Source organism: Podarcis erhardii, assembly GCF_964252035.2.
Source record: "Podarcis erhardii genome assembly, chromosome: 15".
Classification (NCBI taxonomy): domain Eukaryota; kingdom Metazoa; phylum Chordata; class Lepidosauria; order Squamata; family Lacertidae; genus Podarcis; species Podarcis erhardii.
The window spans coordinates 35,103,161-35,118,066 of record NC_138505.1 but is presented as its reverse complement, the minus strand read 5'-3'; the positions used below and the strand labels follow the sequence as shown (position 1 = coordinate 35,118,066).

The 14,906-nt window shown below is 45.5% G+C and overlaps 2 protein-coding genes across 3 annotated transcripts in view; one reads left to right on the top strand and one right to left on the bottom strand.

Annotated features, from left to right (window-relative positions):
- The window catches only part of PUS1 (pseudouridine synthase 1), a 139,926-nt gene that overhangs the window by 40,279 nt on the left and 84,741 nt on the right, over nt 1-14,906 (top strand). The window lies entirely within an intron of this gene.
- LOC309329740 (uncharacterized protein) lies at nt 5,964-12,802 on the bottom strand. The gene is made up of 7 exons (XM_081840750.1): nt 12,707-12,802; nt 8,127-8,352; nt 7,860-7,976; nt 7,200-7,283; nt 6,870-7,082; nt 6,531-6,582; nt 5,964-6,423 (listed from the first exon to the last, which is right to left on the bottom strand). Exons 1-7 carry the CDS (start codon nt 12,715-12,717, stop codon nt 6,398-6,400), a joined length of 729 nt encoding a protein of 242 aa, XP_081696876.1. The 5' UTR covers nt 12,718-12,802; the 3' UTR covers nt 5,964-6,397.

Genomic DNA, 14,906 nt, shown 5'->3' with positions numbered 1-14,906 from the left:
AGGCTTGTCGTTTTCGTGGGCTGCATCCCAGCAAAGAGTATTCCGTGGCAGACTAGTACTAGCAGCGGAGGCATCATATGGAAGGATTGCCAGTTGCCATAGGTAGGTTTCCTTCCCATGAATTGGTCTGGCCCCCTTTCCAAGGGCATCTACATGAGCGGCCATTGCCACCACCTCGTCTTTTCCAGAGCAGGAATGATGACCAATAGCACCAGGGTAGTTCACAGACCTTCCTCCTTGCTCTGCCCCATGCAAGCGTTTCAAATTCACTTTGTGACAGATTAGCGTAGTAAGGGGTGTCGGAGAATCAGTGGCCGCCTTTTGGGTTTGTGTGGCCATGGGGTCTATCATCAGGACCTGCGCTACAAATTTGACCACTGCACTACTGATCTGCCATGTAACTGATTTGCCATGCATTATTGGGGCCTGCCTGGTGTTTTTACATGACTAGAATGTGTGCTTTTATTTAAAATGCATCTCTGGGTTATTCGTGGGGCATAGGGATTCGTTCATTCCCCCCCCCCCAAAAATACATTCCGGCCCACCACATGGTCTGAGGGACGGTTGACTGGCCTACGGCTGAAAAAGGTTGCTGACCTCTGAAATATCCTACTGTATAAGAGTAAATTTTGCAGTCATTGCTTCACCCACAATTGCCCCTGGCGTGTAGCGGCTTGTGCAGAAGGGAAGGCACCCCTCAGGCTCAAAGGGCTTCCCCAGCCCTGGTTCACAAAACAGGAAATGAGAGGGCATACTGTGCATTTAAAGCATATCTCCCTCACCCCCCTGCATTCTGGGAACTGTGGCTTACCCCGAGAGCTACAGTGCCAGCACCCCTAAGCAAACTACAGCTCCTGGGATTCTTGGAGGAGAGTGGTGTGCACTAAACGCATGGCACCCACGGCAGGCATTGCAATCTCCCCTAAAAGCTTCCTCCTCCTGCAGTTCCACAGGTCGGTTTGGAGGTGCAGGCTGCCCTCTGCTGCTCAGTCCTAGCATTTCGGGGAAAGAAGGTGAGATTCTTGCAATAGCAAAAGAAGCTCCATCTGCACCAGTCGGAAAAACGGCCTCTTTTTTCACTTGCTCCTTCAGCCTTTTCAGACGAACCATAGGATGTTCATGCTGATGGGATTACATGCCGATTACATGTGAAATCCGCCTTTCTACTAGCAGTGAAACAGTGAAGGTTTCACAACCAATTAGAATAGGTGGTGATTTGCTTGGCCATATGGCTTTTGGGTTATCCAATTTCCCCCCCTGTCTCTTAACTGCACTTCTGTGCTGTTTCCTATGCCCCTTCCAGCTAATCTCTGCCCTGCTTTCTTTTCTGCCTTGTTTATTTTATGTTGCGGCTGCTGATCATTTCTGGGTGTAACTTTCTCTCCTGAGGGCAATTTACTTGGAAGAAAGTCTCTTTGCACTTCGTGGGGTATGCTTCTGTGTTGGAGTGCCTGAGACTAAGGAACACAGGCTGGAATATCCTTTATTATTCACTTGTAGGATCGCTGATCATCAAAGCGCATTGTTAGCTGCATTCGGAAGTGAAGTTTAGCTGGAGTGCAGTAGCAGTCTAACGATGCCCTGAAACCACAGGTGTTTTCCTTATTTTCAATAGGAAACAGTGATAGAAGGAAGCGTCAGCAGATTTTATGCAATGCTTAAACACTGAACATGGGCTTTTCTTTTAAATGAGCAACATGACTCTAGATCTGAAAAACTAATAGGCAGAATTTGTGGCCCTGGTCTAATGATAGGCGAGAACAGTGAACAGACCCTCCATAGTTCTACGCTTCAGGGTTTCAGCAGGCAAAACAGATTTCGAAAATGTGTATTTTCAGCTGTGGTGCAGGTGTGCCTTGTCGGCATAAAAGAGTCCACAAGAATATCTTTGCAGATTGCTTTCTGCTTTTATTCTTAAAAGTCTTTGTGGAAAAGCGACTGACCAACTGTACACACCTCAACACTACCAGCTTTCACTAACTAACCAACCAACCCAACACCAAACTAACATTTCTCACTCTATATATACAACCCGGTGCAGACTGCTGACTCATGCTACCCAACTTTTTTAAGCATTAAAGAAACAGCGGCCATTTTAGCCGTGACACCCCTTCTGTTTCTTAAATGCGAGAAACCCCAGCGGGTCAAATACATACATACATACTGTACACTATATACATAAACCCAGTTTTGTCATCAGTTCATTATGACATGTTGCTGGCAAAGGCTTGGTAAACAAATCATCAATATTATCCTGTGATTGACAATACTCCAGTTTGATTACCCCAATCTGTACACAATCTCTAACATTTGCATGACGGATAGCAATATGTTTTGATGCGGATTTCATTATTTCTGAGCCCGCTAACGCAATGCACGATTGGCTATCTTCATACACGTGGATAGGCAAATCTACTTTACAATCTAGATCTTTTAGTATCTGTATAAACCACATGATTTCACTGCATGCTAGCGACAGGCTCCCATATTCTGCCTCACAGGATGAGGTCGCAACAAATCCTTGTTTCTTTGACCTCCATCCAATTATGGAATTGGCAAACATCATAACCATTCCACTTGTAGATTTTCTAGTAGCTACGCAGCTTCCCCAGTCCGCATCAACAAATACCTCTAGTTTTTCGTCTTGTGTACTAGATATCTTTAAACATACATTTAATGTCCCCTTTAGATATCCGATAAGCCTTTTCAAAGCACACCAATCAGCAGTACTGGATTTAGATCCACGTTGGCTCAGAACATTTGTAGCGCATGCAATGTCTGGCCTTGACCACTGGCTTAAATACAGCAGTGATCCTATTTTTGAGTGATACAACTCAGGCTGGTCAAATTCATCCTCACACACTGTCTTTGGGAAATCTGGTGTCATGGGAGTCTGAACTGGCTTGCAGTTTTCCATGCCAAACTGCTCTATCAAACAAAGAATTTTCTCTTTCTGGCTCCATAGGAAGCTTCCATCAGCTTCCTGACTTACTTCTACTCCCAAGTAATTGCTTACAGGCCCTAAGGCTTTAAGCTTAAACTTCTTTTCCAGTTGACTTCTGAGCTTCTGGATCTCATCCGTGGAACTCCCTGCTACAAGCAAATCATCAACAAAGACTAAGAGCATTAGATATTTGTTGCCTGCCCCCTTGGTGTACAGGCATGGATCAGCCACACTCCTTTTAAAACCAAGTTTTACAAGGGCTTCATTTAAACACTGGTTCCAACACCTTCCACTTTGTTTGAGACCGTAAACAGCCTTTTTCTAAAGGCCAGACTGCACCATTCCCTCTTCAAACCCAGGGGGTTGTCTCATCAACACTTCATGGTCTAAATTTGCATGCAGATATGCAGCATCAACATCAAAATGGTGCGCTGCTAATTGTCTTGCAACAGCAATAGAGAGCATTAAATGAAAAGTTTCACTCGTTACAGTTGGAGAAAACACTTCATCATAACTCTCCCCTTTAATCTGAGTGAACCCTCTGGCTACTAATCTGGCTCGAAAACGTGGTTCCCTTTTCCTTTTATAAACCCACTTGCATGACACCACTCTGCCACCAGGTGGCGGCATTATGACCTCAAACACTTTGTTACGTTTAAAAGAGTCCATTTCTTATTTCATAGCTTGTTCCCACAAAGCACGTTCCCCAGCGGGTAAGTCTAAGACTTCATTATAACTTGGTGGTTCCACACAACTCACACTGCATACTCTCACTCCTCCTAGGGTCAAACGCTGAGGAGGTACACCCTTGTTTGAACGGTGGGAGTGACTAGGCACAACTACTTCTCCCCCCCCCCCCCATCTCAGGGTCTTCTTCCTCTTCCTCTAGAGAAGTATTATCTATTGCCACACCTTTTGGAGAAATCTGTGCCTCCTCCTCCTGCTGCTCCTGTGTTGCCAATGGCTGAGAAGAAGCCTCTTCTCTTACTTGCAGAGGCAGTAGGCAATCTGGGTTGGCATGGATCGCAGTCCATCTGTCCTGGTCAGCAAAGTCTGTGCTTCGTGACAGAACCACGCGTTCTGGGCGTAAATTGAAACACCACCCTTTGCCATAGGGTTGATATCCCACAAACCGCAGTCTCTGCGCTCTAGCGCCCCCTTTCTGGTGCTGAGCTTTGGGGATATTTACATGAGCCCAAGAACCCAGTTAGGAAGCATTGTCCACTCTGGTTCTTTCCCAAACAACACACGATAAGGAATATCTTTTATAGAGCTAGACCAGGTTCTATTAATCAAAAAGTTTCCTGTAAGGAAAGCCTCACCCCACAGCCTATGGTTGTTACCCAATCCTGCATCCACTAGCAGGCAATCCTTTACTGACTGTATTACAGCCCCACGTCTTTCACACAGACCATTTTCAGCAGGGCTATAAGGGTTAGTCAAACGGTGAGTGATCCCCTTACGTCACAACCATGCTCCAAATTGTTTGTTCAGAAAATCTGCACCCCTATCTGTTTGCAGCTGCACAACAGGGCGAGCGAAGAGCTTTTCAGCTTGGACAACCCATTTTCTGAATGTGGGGAAACACTCCGATTTCTGCTTTAACAAAAACAACCAACTAAAACGTGATTTATCATCTATTACCAGAAAAGCATATCTGGCGCCCCCTTCAGTCTTCTGTAGAAAAGGGCCTATCACGTCACAATGGACAAGTTCTAAAACATCTTTAGATACTCTGTCACTTTTAGAAGCCAAAGGCTTCCTCTTAGATTTGGCCATTTTACATACATTGCAATCTAGGAAACAATTACAGCTATTTACTTTTAGGTTCTTGCACACCTTTTGCATCTCTGAAAGCACATGGAAATTGGTGTGACCCAGTTTTCTGTGCAGTTCATGTACACACCCCTTATGAACTGGCAAATTATCCTGAACCACCTGGGCTGCTTTAACAGGCTTGTCCTCCATTACATATAACCCATTTTCCAACTTTGCATAGCCACATACCTGAGTTCCATTCTTTATCAGACAACCATCCTGCGTGAACTTAACACCATACCCTGCATTAATCAGACAGCTTACAGACAGTAAACAATAGTCCTAGCTGCTGACCAACAGAGTCTCTGGTAGAGTAGTGTTCAAGCACTGCAGGAAACATGTTCCCTGGCCATCAATCTTGCTTCTACGATCATCAGCAAGATAGATTCTTTTCCATCAGCTGGCTTCCCCAGGGTCTTAAAGTCCTCCCGACTGTTGCAGATAATCCTGCTGCTACCAGAGTCCAGCAACCATGTTCCTCGAAGTATCTTCCTCTCCTCTCGTCTCGAGAAAATGCAGACACAAGTTGAGCAGAACGTGTGTTCTTCTTCCCTGAAGAGAACCCCTTCTGCTTACATTTCTGCGCCGATTGCTGTCTCTGCTCCATGTCGTCTCCTGGAGGTCTTGCCCTGCATTGACGTTGGAGATGCCCGGCTTGGCTGCATCTATAGCATCTCCTCACCGCCATGGCCAAGTCCCAAACTTGGCGTTGCCCCATTGGCAGATTCTGCTGCTGGCCCCCTCGGCTATAACTCCTCCGCTCTTGGAGTTCAGCCTGTCTGTCTGACCTTCTTTGGTCAATCTTCCAACCACATACTCAAGGGTCAGATCTCGGGGACGCATACTCTCCATGCTGTTAATCACAGGCAACCAGCTTTTAGGCAAACTTGAAAGGATAACGTAGGTTTGGTCACTTTCATCCTAACGCTTACCTCTCTGTTGTAGTTGAAGAAACAGAGATTTCAGCGTTTGAAGATGAGTTGCCAAACTCTCACCTTCTTTCATAACAGTCCTGAACAGCCTTCTGGTCAGAGAAATTATAGTTCCAGCAGTTTCTCTGACATGCATTGCCCTTAATAAATTCCAGCACTCAAACACTGTGCTGGCATTTGCTACATGAAATAACTGAGAGTTGCTCAAACACAGCATAATTTGGGCACGAGCCCTTTCATCCAGCCGTCTATTCTCAGTAGAGTCCCGTCTCAAAACCTCAGTTTCAACACAGTCCCATAGTCCATCTCTTCTTAAAAACTGCTGCATTTTTATTGACCAACTCAGCCAGTTGCTTTCTGAGAGAAGTTCAAAAGGGATGCCTCCCCCCATATTTACAACTTGGGAAGACTGGAAATCTGCCATCTCTGCTGGTGCTTGCTGAGCCCCTTCTGTGGGGTCCCCAGCAATCTCTCCTGACTCTCTCTTTAGAGTCCAACTGGACAGTCCTGGCTGGCACTCACCGGCTTCTAGCTGCTGCCTCTGTTGACCCTCAGGTCCTGCCTGGCTCTGCAACTGGTGTAGCCGCTCTGTGAGTCACCTACTGTGGTCCTCTAGCAGTTGAAACTGTTCCAGTAGCCGAAGCTGAGTGCTTTCCTGATCCTCAGATCCTAGCCGCTCCAGCATCGCTGCAGACAGTTACGGCTATAGATCTTCAATGATGATGTCATCTGGATGGAAGAGAATGAGAAGAGAATGCAAATGCAAATGCAAATGCAAATGGGATTTTCCCACAGGCCTTTAGTCAAAGGTCGCTGTCTCCAGGTGTGGGGCTTACCTTCTTTTGGCTTCCGGCGAAAGCAGGCCAATTCTGGCCGAACGACTGTCATCTGCAGAGGAAAGAAAAATCGGGGTCAGATGGGAGCAAGAGAGCACAGAAACAGCACCAAGTCAGGAAGGACAGGTCTCCCTCTGTCTTGGGCCCAATCCCCTGTTCCTCCTGGGCAGAGGTGGAAGGGCAGCAGCAGGAAAGGGGGCAGGGAAAGCCTCTGGCCTCATCCTGGCCCCCAGGGACACACCCCGCAAATTCTGCGCTAAAGATCACTTGGGGATGTGATCTTGGGGGGTGGGGGTGGAAGTAACCAAAGAAATGAATAGAAGAAGGCAAGGTACTTACTCTGAGTTTGGGATATTTCCTGGCAATGGCCAGCAGCAAAGAGATGCTGCTGGCCGCAAGTTGTTGCGCCTCCCCACTTTCCCCCAGGGCGTATCCTCGGAGGTCCTGCAGGAGGAAAGAGCATTTCAGAGTCAGGGGGCCAATCTGGGCCAAAGCGGCCCCCACCACAGAGTCCCTGGCACTTCTGCACCACAAGGGGTTGCCAGCTTTGGTCTTGGACCAAATTGGGGGCCAAACAGGCTCTGTGCCCAAGAAATGGGGCAGTGCATTGGGTAAGGGACGGGGGGGGGACAACCCTAAAACCAGCCCTGATGCCATCGGGACACTTACACTCAGAAGCTGGAGGAGGGTGCCAGGGTTGGGTGCTTCCATCAGAAGACTCCCCAAGAGAAGCCGGTAGTGCCTCTTCAGTTCCTGCGGGAAAAGAGAGAAGAGAGTTGGATTCTGCAAGGGTGTGACGAAGAGGAAGAAACAGAATGTGAAGGGAAGTCAAAACAAAGGACATACATCTCTCTTCTCCTCCTCCTCCTCCTCCTTGGCCCCACTCAGAACGGCCTCCAACATCCTGTGCAGGATGGCACTCATCATGTCCGAGGTGAATCTGGGCCTCATCGTGCTGCAGAGATGAAAGGGAGAGGGTTAGAGTCTCCCTTGCCCCCTTCTCCCTCCCGCCTGCTCTTTCCCCCTGGAGTTCTGCCCCCCACCCACAACCCCATCCACGCCAAAGACCCCACTCACCTTAGCTGGAGGAGGGCCTCCAAGGCAAGGGCCAGGGTCAGGGGGGAATCCCTGAAGTGCTCCAAGGGCCCCAAGATGTCCTGCAAAAGAACAGAGGAGGAAAATCAGCACCGACCCCAAACACCAGGCTTGGTTTTGCAGGGGAATGGCAACCCCATGGCCTAAGCCGGCAGGGTCCTCCTCCCCACAGATGCACAGCCCCTTCCCCCCACCTCCCCGTGGGAGTCCCTCAACCCCCCCCCCATCACTCACCAGAATTCTATGGGCCGTCTCCTCCTTGGAGCACTTCAGGGATCGGAGCCCCCTGAGCTCCGCTGCCTGGCAGCTCTCGATGACCCCCAGGATGTAGCGCTGCTCATCCTCCAGCAGCTGAAATGCAAAAGTCAGGCCGTCAGTTCCCCGTGAGGGGAGGGCTTCTCCGCACCTGAGAGTGCAGAGTGGGGGGCAAAGAGCCCGGGGGGGAAGCGGGGGGCAGGTCTGAGGGATCCAGTCCCTGCGCTTGTTTTCTCCAATACTCACCCCTGGGGCTGGGACTTGGAACCGAAGCAGCACTGCAAACAGAAGGACAGGGGAAGAGGTGAGTCCTCTTTTGCATCCTCGGACTAGTCGCCCCCCATGCCCATCCCTGCCCTCCTCTGTCCAAAAAAGGAGGGCCACTGGCTTACCTGGCACCACGGGCTGCTCTGTGACTGGCTGGGGGGCCACCCTGTGGCAGCGCCTGAAGAGGCGTCTTAAGCACCTGATCCTAGAAGAGATGAGCGGAAAGAGTGACTCAGATGCTGGCAGCCCCAATTCTTGGGGGGTGTTTGGGTGTGAGGAGGGGAGTCTGGAGAAAACAGTGAACCACTGCCGAATTGGCAGAACAGAAATATGTATGTGGAGCCTAATTGATCCTTGCCGGCCCACTCTGACCAATTCCTTCCATCTCTCTGCAGTTCAGTGACCTGAAGGGGCATCATCAGATCCTGAAAGAGGCAGCCCAAAGCATGAAGGGCTGGCAGAGAGAGAAAGGAGGTCCCAAGTGCTCTGGGTTCAAGAGCTACCGCCATGTCAGGGCCCAGAGAGCCTGGCCCCCTCATTCATGCAGTCAAGCAGTGTATAAATTTCATGAAGCATTGTTACCAGAATTTTTGGAAAGGGTGGCGGGGGTTTCGCCCTCTAGCAGGCACCATACCCCCCTCTGACCGTACCCCAGATCAACACCTTCACGTCTGCAAATGTCCCCACAAAAGACATCCTGACACAGTCCTTTCCTTTTTCTATTCCAAAGGCTGCCATAAATAAGGGTAGAACATTTGCCCTAATGAAGGCCGAGCCTTTCGCTCGCAAGGCGCTCAACCAATCCGCTCAGACTATCCAAATATCCAACAGCAACCAATGAGCGCCACGAAACAGTGCCCTCCAGCACAAAGCACTGACAACAACAACAGAACAACGCACACAGGCACTGCAGCTGCCGACCAGCCGTGGCCTCTGCTCTACAAGTAGGAATTCCCACTGGGAAAAGGGGAAAGTCAGAACCAGCCATGAAAAGCATTCTTGGTCCATTGAAACTAGTCTTTCAAGTTTCAGTCTAGGCTCTTGAACTACCAACCCAGCTGTACGCTTGTGAAACATGGACCCCTTATAAACGCCATCTCCAACTCCTTGAAAGATTCCATCCATGGTGTCTCCGAAAAATGTGACACACCACTTGGGAAGGCAGGCGAACTAACACCAGTATCCTGGAAGAAGCAAAGATTCACCAGTGTTGAAGCAATGATTCTTCAACACCATCTTCGTTGGACTCGTCATGTGGTTCGGATGCCTGATTATTGTCTTCCAAAGCAACGACTCTACTCCAAGCTTAAAAATGGAAGGCATAATGCTGGTGGCCAACAAAAGAGGTTTAAAGACTATCTCAAGGCCAATCTAAAAACATGTTGCATAAACAAAACATAATACAAAAAAGAATAAGAGATTCTAAAATCAAGCATTTACAAGAAGAAATAGGCAAACAAGAAAAATTATTAGCGAAAACACCAAAAAAGAGATCGCAAACCAAGCCATTAAAATATTACAAACACAGCTCTCAACGCTCTCAAATGATGAAATAGAAAGAAATATAAAATGGATGAACAAAAATCATTTGAATTTGGAAACAGACCAGGTAAATTACTTGCGTGGCAGATAAAGAAAAGACAAAGAGAAAGACAAATAAAGTAGTATATGAAGGAAAAGCAGTGGAGACGGAAGAAGGAATAAATAAATGCTTTGTAAAATACTTCACCAATCTATATAAAAAAGGTGCAGAAACTCGACAACAAATTATAAAATATCTTCAAGGAAAACAAATCCCCAAAATAGGTGAAACCAAACAGAAGCAGCTAAACGTACCAGTAACAACAATGGAGATACAACAAGCAATTTCCAATCTTAAACTGGGGAAGGCTGCAGGTGCAGATGGACTATCCGTGATACACTACAAAAGGTTAGAAGATGCTATAACAATGCCTTTTTAAAAATTAATGAATGAGATCATGCAAGAAGGAAAAATACCAAAGTCGTGGCAAGAAGCCAATATTGTATTAATTCACAAACAAAGCACAGCTAGAGAATTAGTTAACAATTACAGACCCATATCATTATTAAATAATGATTATAAATTGTTCGCGGGGATATTAGCACATAGGCTGAAATCGGTCCTAAAGGATGTAATAGACCAAGACCAAGTAGGATTCCTCCCAAATAGGCATATAATGGCAAATAGGAGAATAGTATTTGATCTAATTGAATATTTGGAAATGAGACCCAACAAAAAAGCGGTGTTTATGTTAACAGATGCCGAGAAGGCTTTCGATAACCTATCAAGATCGTTCCTTCAGGAAGTAGCAGAAGCAGTAGGACTGGGTGAAAACTACTGCAGAGCAATAAACACAATATATGAAAACCAGCAGGGATGTTTAATAATAAATGGTGAAAAGACCGATCCTTGAACTCTAGAGAAAGGTACCAGGCAAGGATGCCCGCATTCACCATTACTTTTTATACTAACTTTGGAAATCCTGATTTTAGAAATAAAGAAAGAAAAAGAGATAAAGGGAATTACATGAGGCAAGGATGTTTTCAAAATTAGAGCTTTTGCGTACAATATTATATTAGCACCTGAGGAGCCAGAAACCAGTCTAATGAAAGCACTGAGGATAATGAATGAGTTCGGCAAAGTAGCAGGCTTCAAGATAAATATGTCAAAACCAAAACTTATGGTAAAAAACATACAGGGATTAGAAAAGAGCGAACTACAGGAGAAATTGGGTTTGGAAATTGTTACAAAAGCAAAATATTTTGGTATAGAATTGACGATGAAAAATATTAATCTATTTGGAAACAATTATGAAAAAGCCTGGAAGGAAAATAGAAGAGATCTAGAAACCGGGAGTAGATTAAAGCTGACGTTAATGGGGAGAATATCTATAATTAAGATGAATGTTTTACCCAAAAAGATATATTTGTTCCAAACAATACCAAAAATAATGAAAGAAAATTGTTTTGATGAGTGGAGAAAAGATCTAACAAAATTAATATGGCAAACCAAAAAACCCACACATAAGGTATAAACTATTAACAGATAAAAGGGAGAGAGGAGGACTGGCATTACGAAATCTAAAATTATATTATGAAGCAGAATGTCTGGTGTGGTCAAAAGAATGGATTATATTGGAAAACACTAGTATTTTAAATCTAGAAAGTTTTGACAATAGGTATGGATGGCAGACCTACCTAGCATACGAGAAGGTTAAGGTACATAATGGCTTCAAAAATCATATACTCAGAAATTCATTGTTTAAAGTTTAGAATAAACTTTAAAGTTTTAAAGTTTAAAGTTTTGGAATAAACAGCTATTAAAGCCACAAATCCCTTTATGGATCTCTCCATTAGAAGCCCATGCAGTTAAAAAACACAATATGAATCCGAACTGGGCAACATATAGACAAATACTGGAAGAAGACCAAGGAAAGTTAAAATTAAAAACATGAAAAATTAAAAAAATATGGGATGGATAATTGGCAATATATACAATTAAAAAGTTTGTTTAAAGCAGATCAAAGAAAAGGTTTTGCCAAAGAACAATTGCTATTTAGCACCATTATAATACGAAACAATAGGAAATTATTATCAAAAATTTACACTCTATTATTAGACTATGATTTGATGAAGAGGTAAAAGAAATAATGGTCAAATGGGCACAAGATATCGGCCATACTATATATTTAGAACAATGGTAGAAACTCTGTCGCGAGGATATTCACTTTGCCCACCAACCCGAACAGATAAGCTTCGGGATTTTTTATCAAGGGTTTGTTTAGCATTTTCTTCAGTTCCTCATGTATTATTCCCCAAAACTTCTTTATTTCCTTGCAACCCCACCACATATGAATTATCATTCCAGGTTCTTTGTTACATTTCCAACAAAGGTTGGATTTGAATTTATAAATTTTGGGCAGTTTAACTGGTGTTAAATACCACCTGTAAAACATTTTAACCAAATTTTCCTTTATGATATAGCAGGTGGTAAAGCGAATATCCTCGCGACAGAGTTTCTCCCATTGTTCTAAATATATAGTATGGCCGATATCTTGTGCCCATTTGACCATGGTTTCTTTTACCTCTTCATCCATAGCGATTGTTCTTTGGCAAAACCTTTTCTTTGATCTGCCTTAAAACACTCTTTTCTGCTCAGAAGGAAGAGGGCGACCAGAGGAGGCACTTGGGACAAGGCTAGGGGCAGCCATCATCCCTGAAGCATGAGACCACGTACACAGCAACCCTTCTGCCGGGGTGATCATCACTGCCCTGCCAGACAGGTAGCCATCTCAAGGACAAGAGTGGATCTAACCTACATGGATTGGGGACTTGGCCAAGGCAAGAGGGGGTACTCAACTTGGCTGGGAAACAGGAACATGTATATATTTTTCTTTGTTTTATTTAATGGGTTTAAGGTGGAGGTCAAGAGAGGAACAGGGACAAACCTGATACGATACTCAGGTGTCTGCCAGAAAAACCTCCCAGTTTGTGACACCCCCCCCCCCCGGAGATGAAGAGAAAGGGGTGCTACTTACAGCCTGCCCATGTCGTCCACAAAAACCCTAACTATTCCTCTATCTAAAAAATAAAAATATATACAGACTATGCACAGGTGTGCACAAAAAAAACAAAACAACAAAAAAAATTAAAACAAACAAAGAACAAAAAATAAAATAAAATAAATAAAAATGTTAAAATAAAAGAATAAAAGAAAATCAAAATAAATCAAATCAAATCAAAAAAATAAAAGTAATAAATGAAATCAAAATAAATCAAATCAAATAAATAAAATAAAAGTAATAAATGAAATCAAAATCAAAATAAGAAAACGAAAAAAAAAGAACAAATCACTACTCCTCCTCCACTACTACGCCACCAACTGCTACCACCAACTGCCAACACCACCTCTCTCCTCCAAGCTCTCCTCACTAACCCACAATGGCCGCCTGCAAGTCAGTGGCTTTTAAAGGAGAAGCAAGAGATGTCACAAAGGAGGGCGGGTCCTTGTCACCGTGGCAACCCCCCACCAGGACCTGGCCCCACCTGGCCCCTCCTGAGTGGTGATGCTCCTCTGTCAGAACTCGGAGGCACCTGATGTTCTGCCTGCAGAATGCTCTAAGCCCAAACTCTCTAGCCCTACGACTGGCTCTGCCCCGATCAATCCATTGGTTTCTAAGGTGCTTGGTGGCTCTCTTTTTCTACGTTTGCTGCGGGGGGCTTAATAATATCACTACCCTTCTGCACTCTGTGAATTAAGCAGGACATGGATTTGCAAGCATTTGTAGCTTCTGCCACATCATTTTCAGGTGGAACTCAAATCGGGAGAGAAAAGGGTAAATGCAGCCTGCTCTTTCCATGTGGGTGGCACATTTCGTGGTGCATGCAAGTTTAATGGTGGGCCATAACACTAAAGGCAGGCGCGTTGGGGACCTGTCTGGCCTAAGTGGGGAATGGAACCATCAAATTCGCTCATAAAACCTCTCTGGCATGGGAGCACATGAGTTCCAGAGCCATGGGCACATGAATGCTTCACAGTCTGTTGTTTTTCTGCAGAAGTTGTGTCTCAAGAGCGCAGCAGCTAACTTTTGGCTGACTAAAATTCTGGCACCTTGGCTGAGTGTCCTGGAGCATGCACAGAAATCCTTGACCTCCAAGGGGGATGTAGCATTTCAAAGACCGCAAGGGGAAATGTGTTCCTGAGCATATGCAGAATCCTTTTCCTCTGGTGAGGTGTGGGGAACCTTTAGCCACCCCAGCTCTTGCTAGTCTGCAACTCCTCTCAGCTCCAGCAAGCAGGAGTTCAGCAACATCTGGAGGGCCAGAGGTTCCCCACACCTGAGCTAGAGACTGTGCAGGTATCTGTGGATTCTGGAGTCCCAGAATTCGCCTTAGGTATATTTTTTTCCATGGATGCTAGTGACTTCACCTGCCTGATGCTGCATAGGAGGTGATGACCTAGGATGAGATGGCTGGCAGGTACTCATGCTACGGCCTGGCTGACTTGCTTGCACAGTAAACGGGAGAGGACTACTCAGTGTGTAATCTGATCACAGTGAAGAACGGTTGCAACTTCCCCAAATCTCTTGCTAAGCAGCAGAACTCTGTACTGCTGTGTCTGCCTGCCGGCATTCACAGCAGAAAGCCATTTGTACTTCTGCCTCTGTTCTGGTCTCTGAATGGAAGCATGGTTCGTATCCCAGTACTGACACCAGTGTCTGTTGACCCTTAGATGTGGATTCCAGATTTTTGCAGGAATGGGTAACTTAGCAGCATTTTATACAGCTCTTGTAAAGTTGGAAAGGACCACAAGGGTCATCTACTCCTGAAATGCAGGGATCCTTTTGCCCAACATGGCACGGCTTCCACCCTGGGATTAAGAGTCTCATGCTCTACAAACTGAGGCGTATGTTCTGGTTTAAAATAAAAACAAATTCAGCTGATCTTAAGAAAGACCTCAGCTGTGGATTGTTGGTTGACATTGCAGTGGTATGTGAGGGACAGTACAGATCCTCCAAGTGTTTCTACTTTCCAGGGACAGTCCTGGATTTACAGAAGCCATTCTGGTTTCTGATTTGATCCTGGAAAGTCCTGCTTTTCCTTAGGATGCCCTTATTTTCATTGGAGAAATGTTGGAGGGTGTGGTATGATGTCCCTGTTTTGATCAGAGAAATGTTGTGAGGGAATGGAGTCGCGCAATCCTGGAGCCAAGAAGATCGCGTAACTATGCCAGCTTTA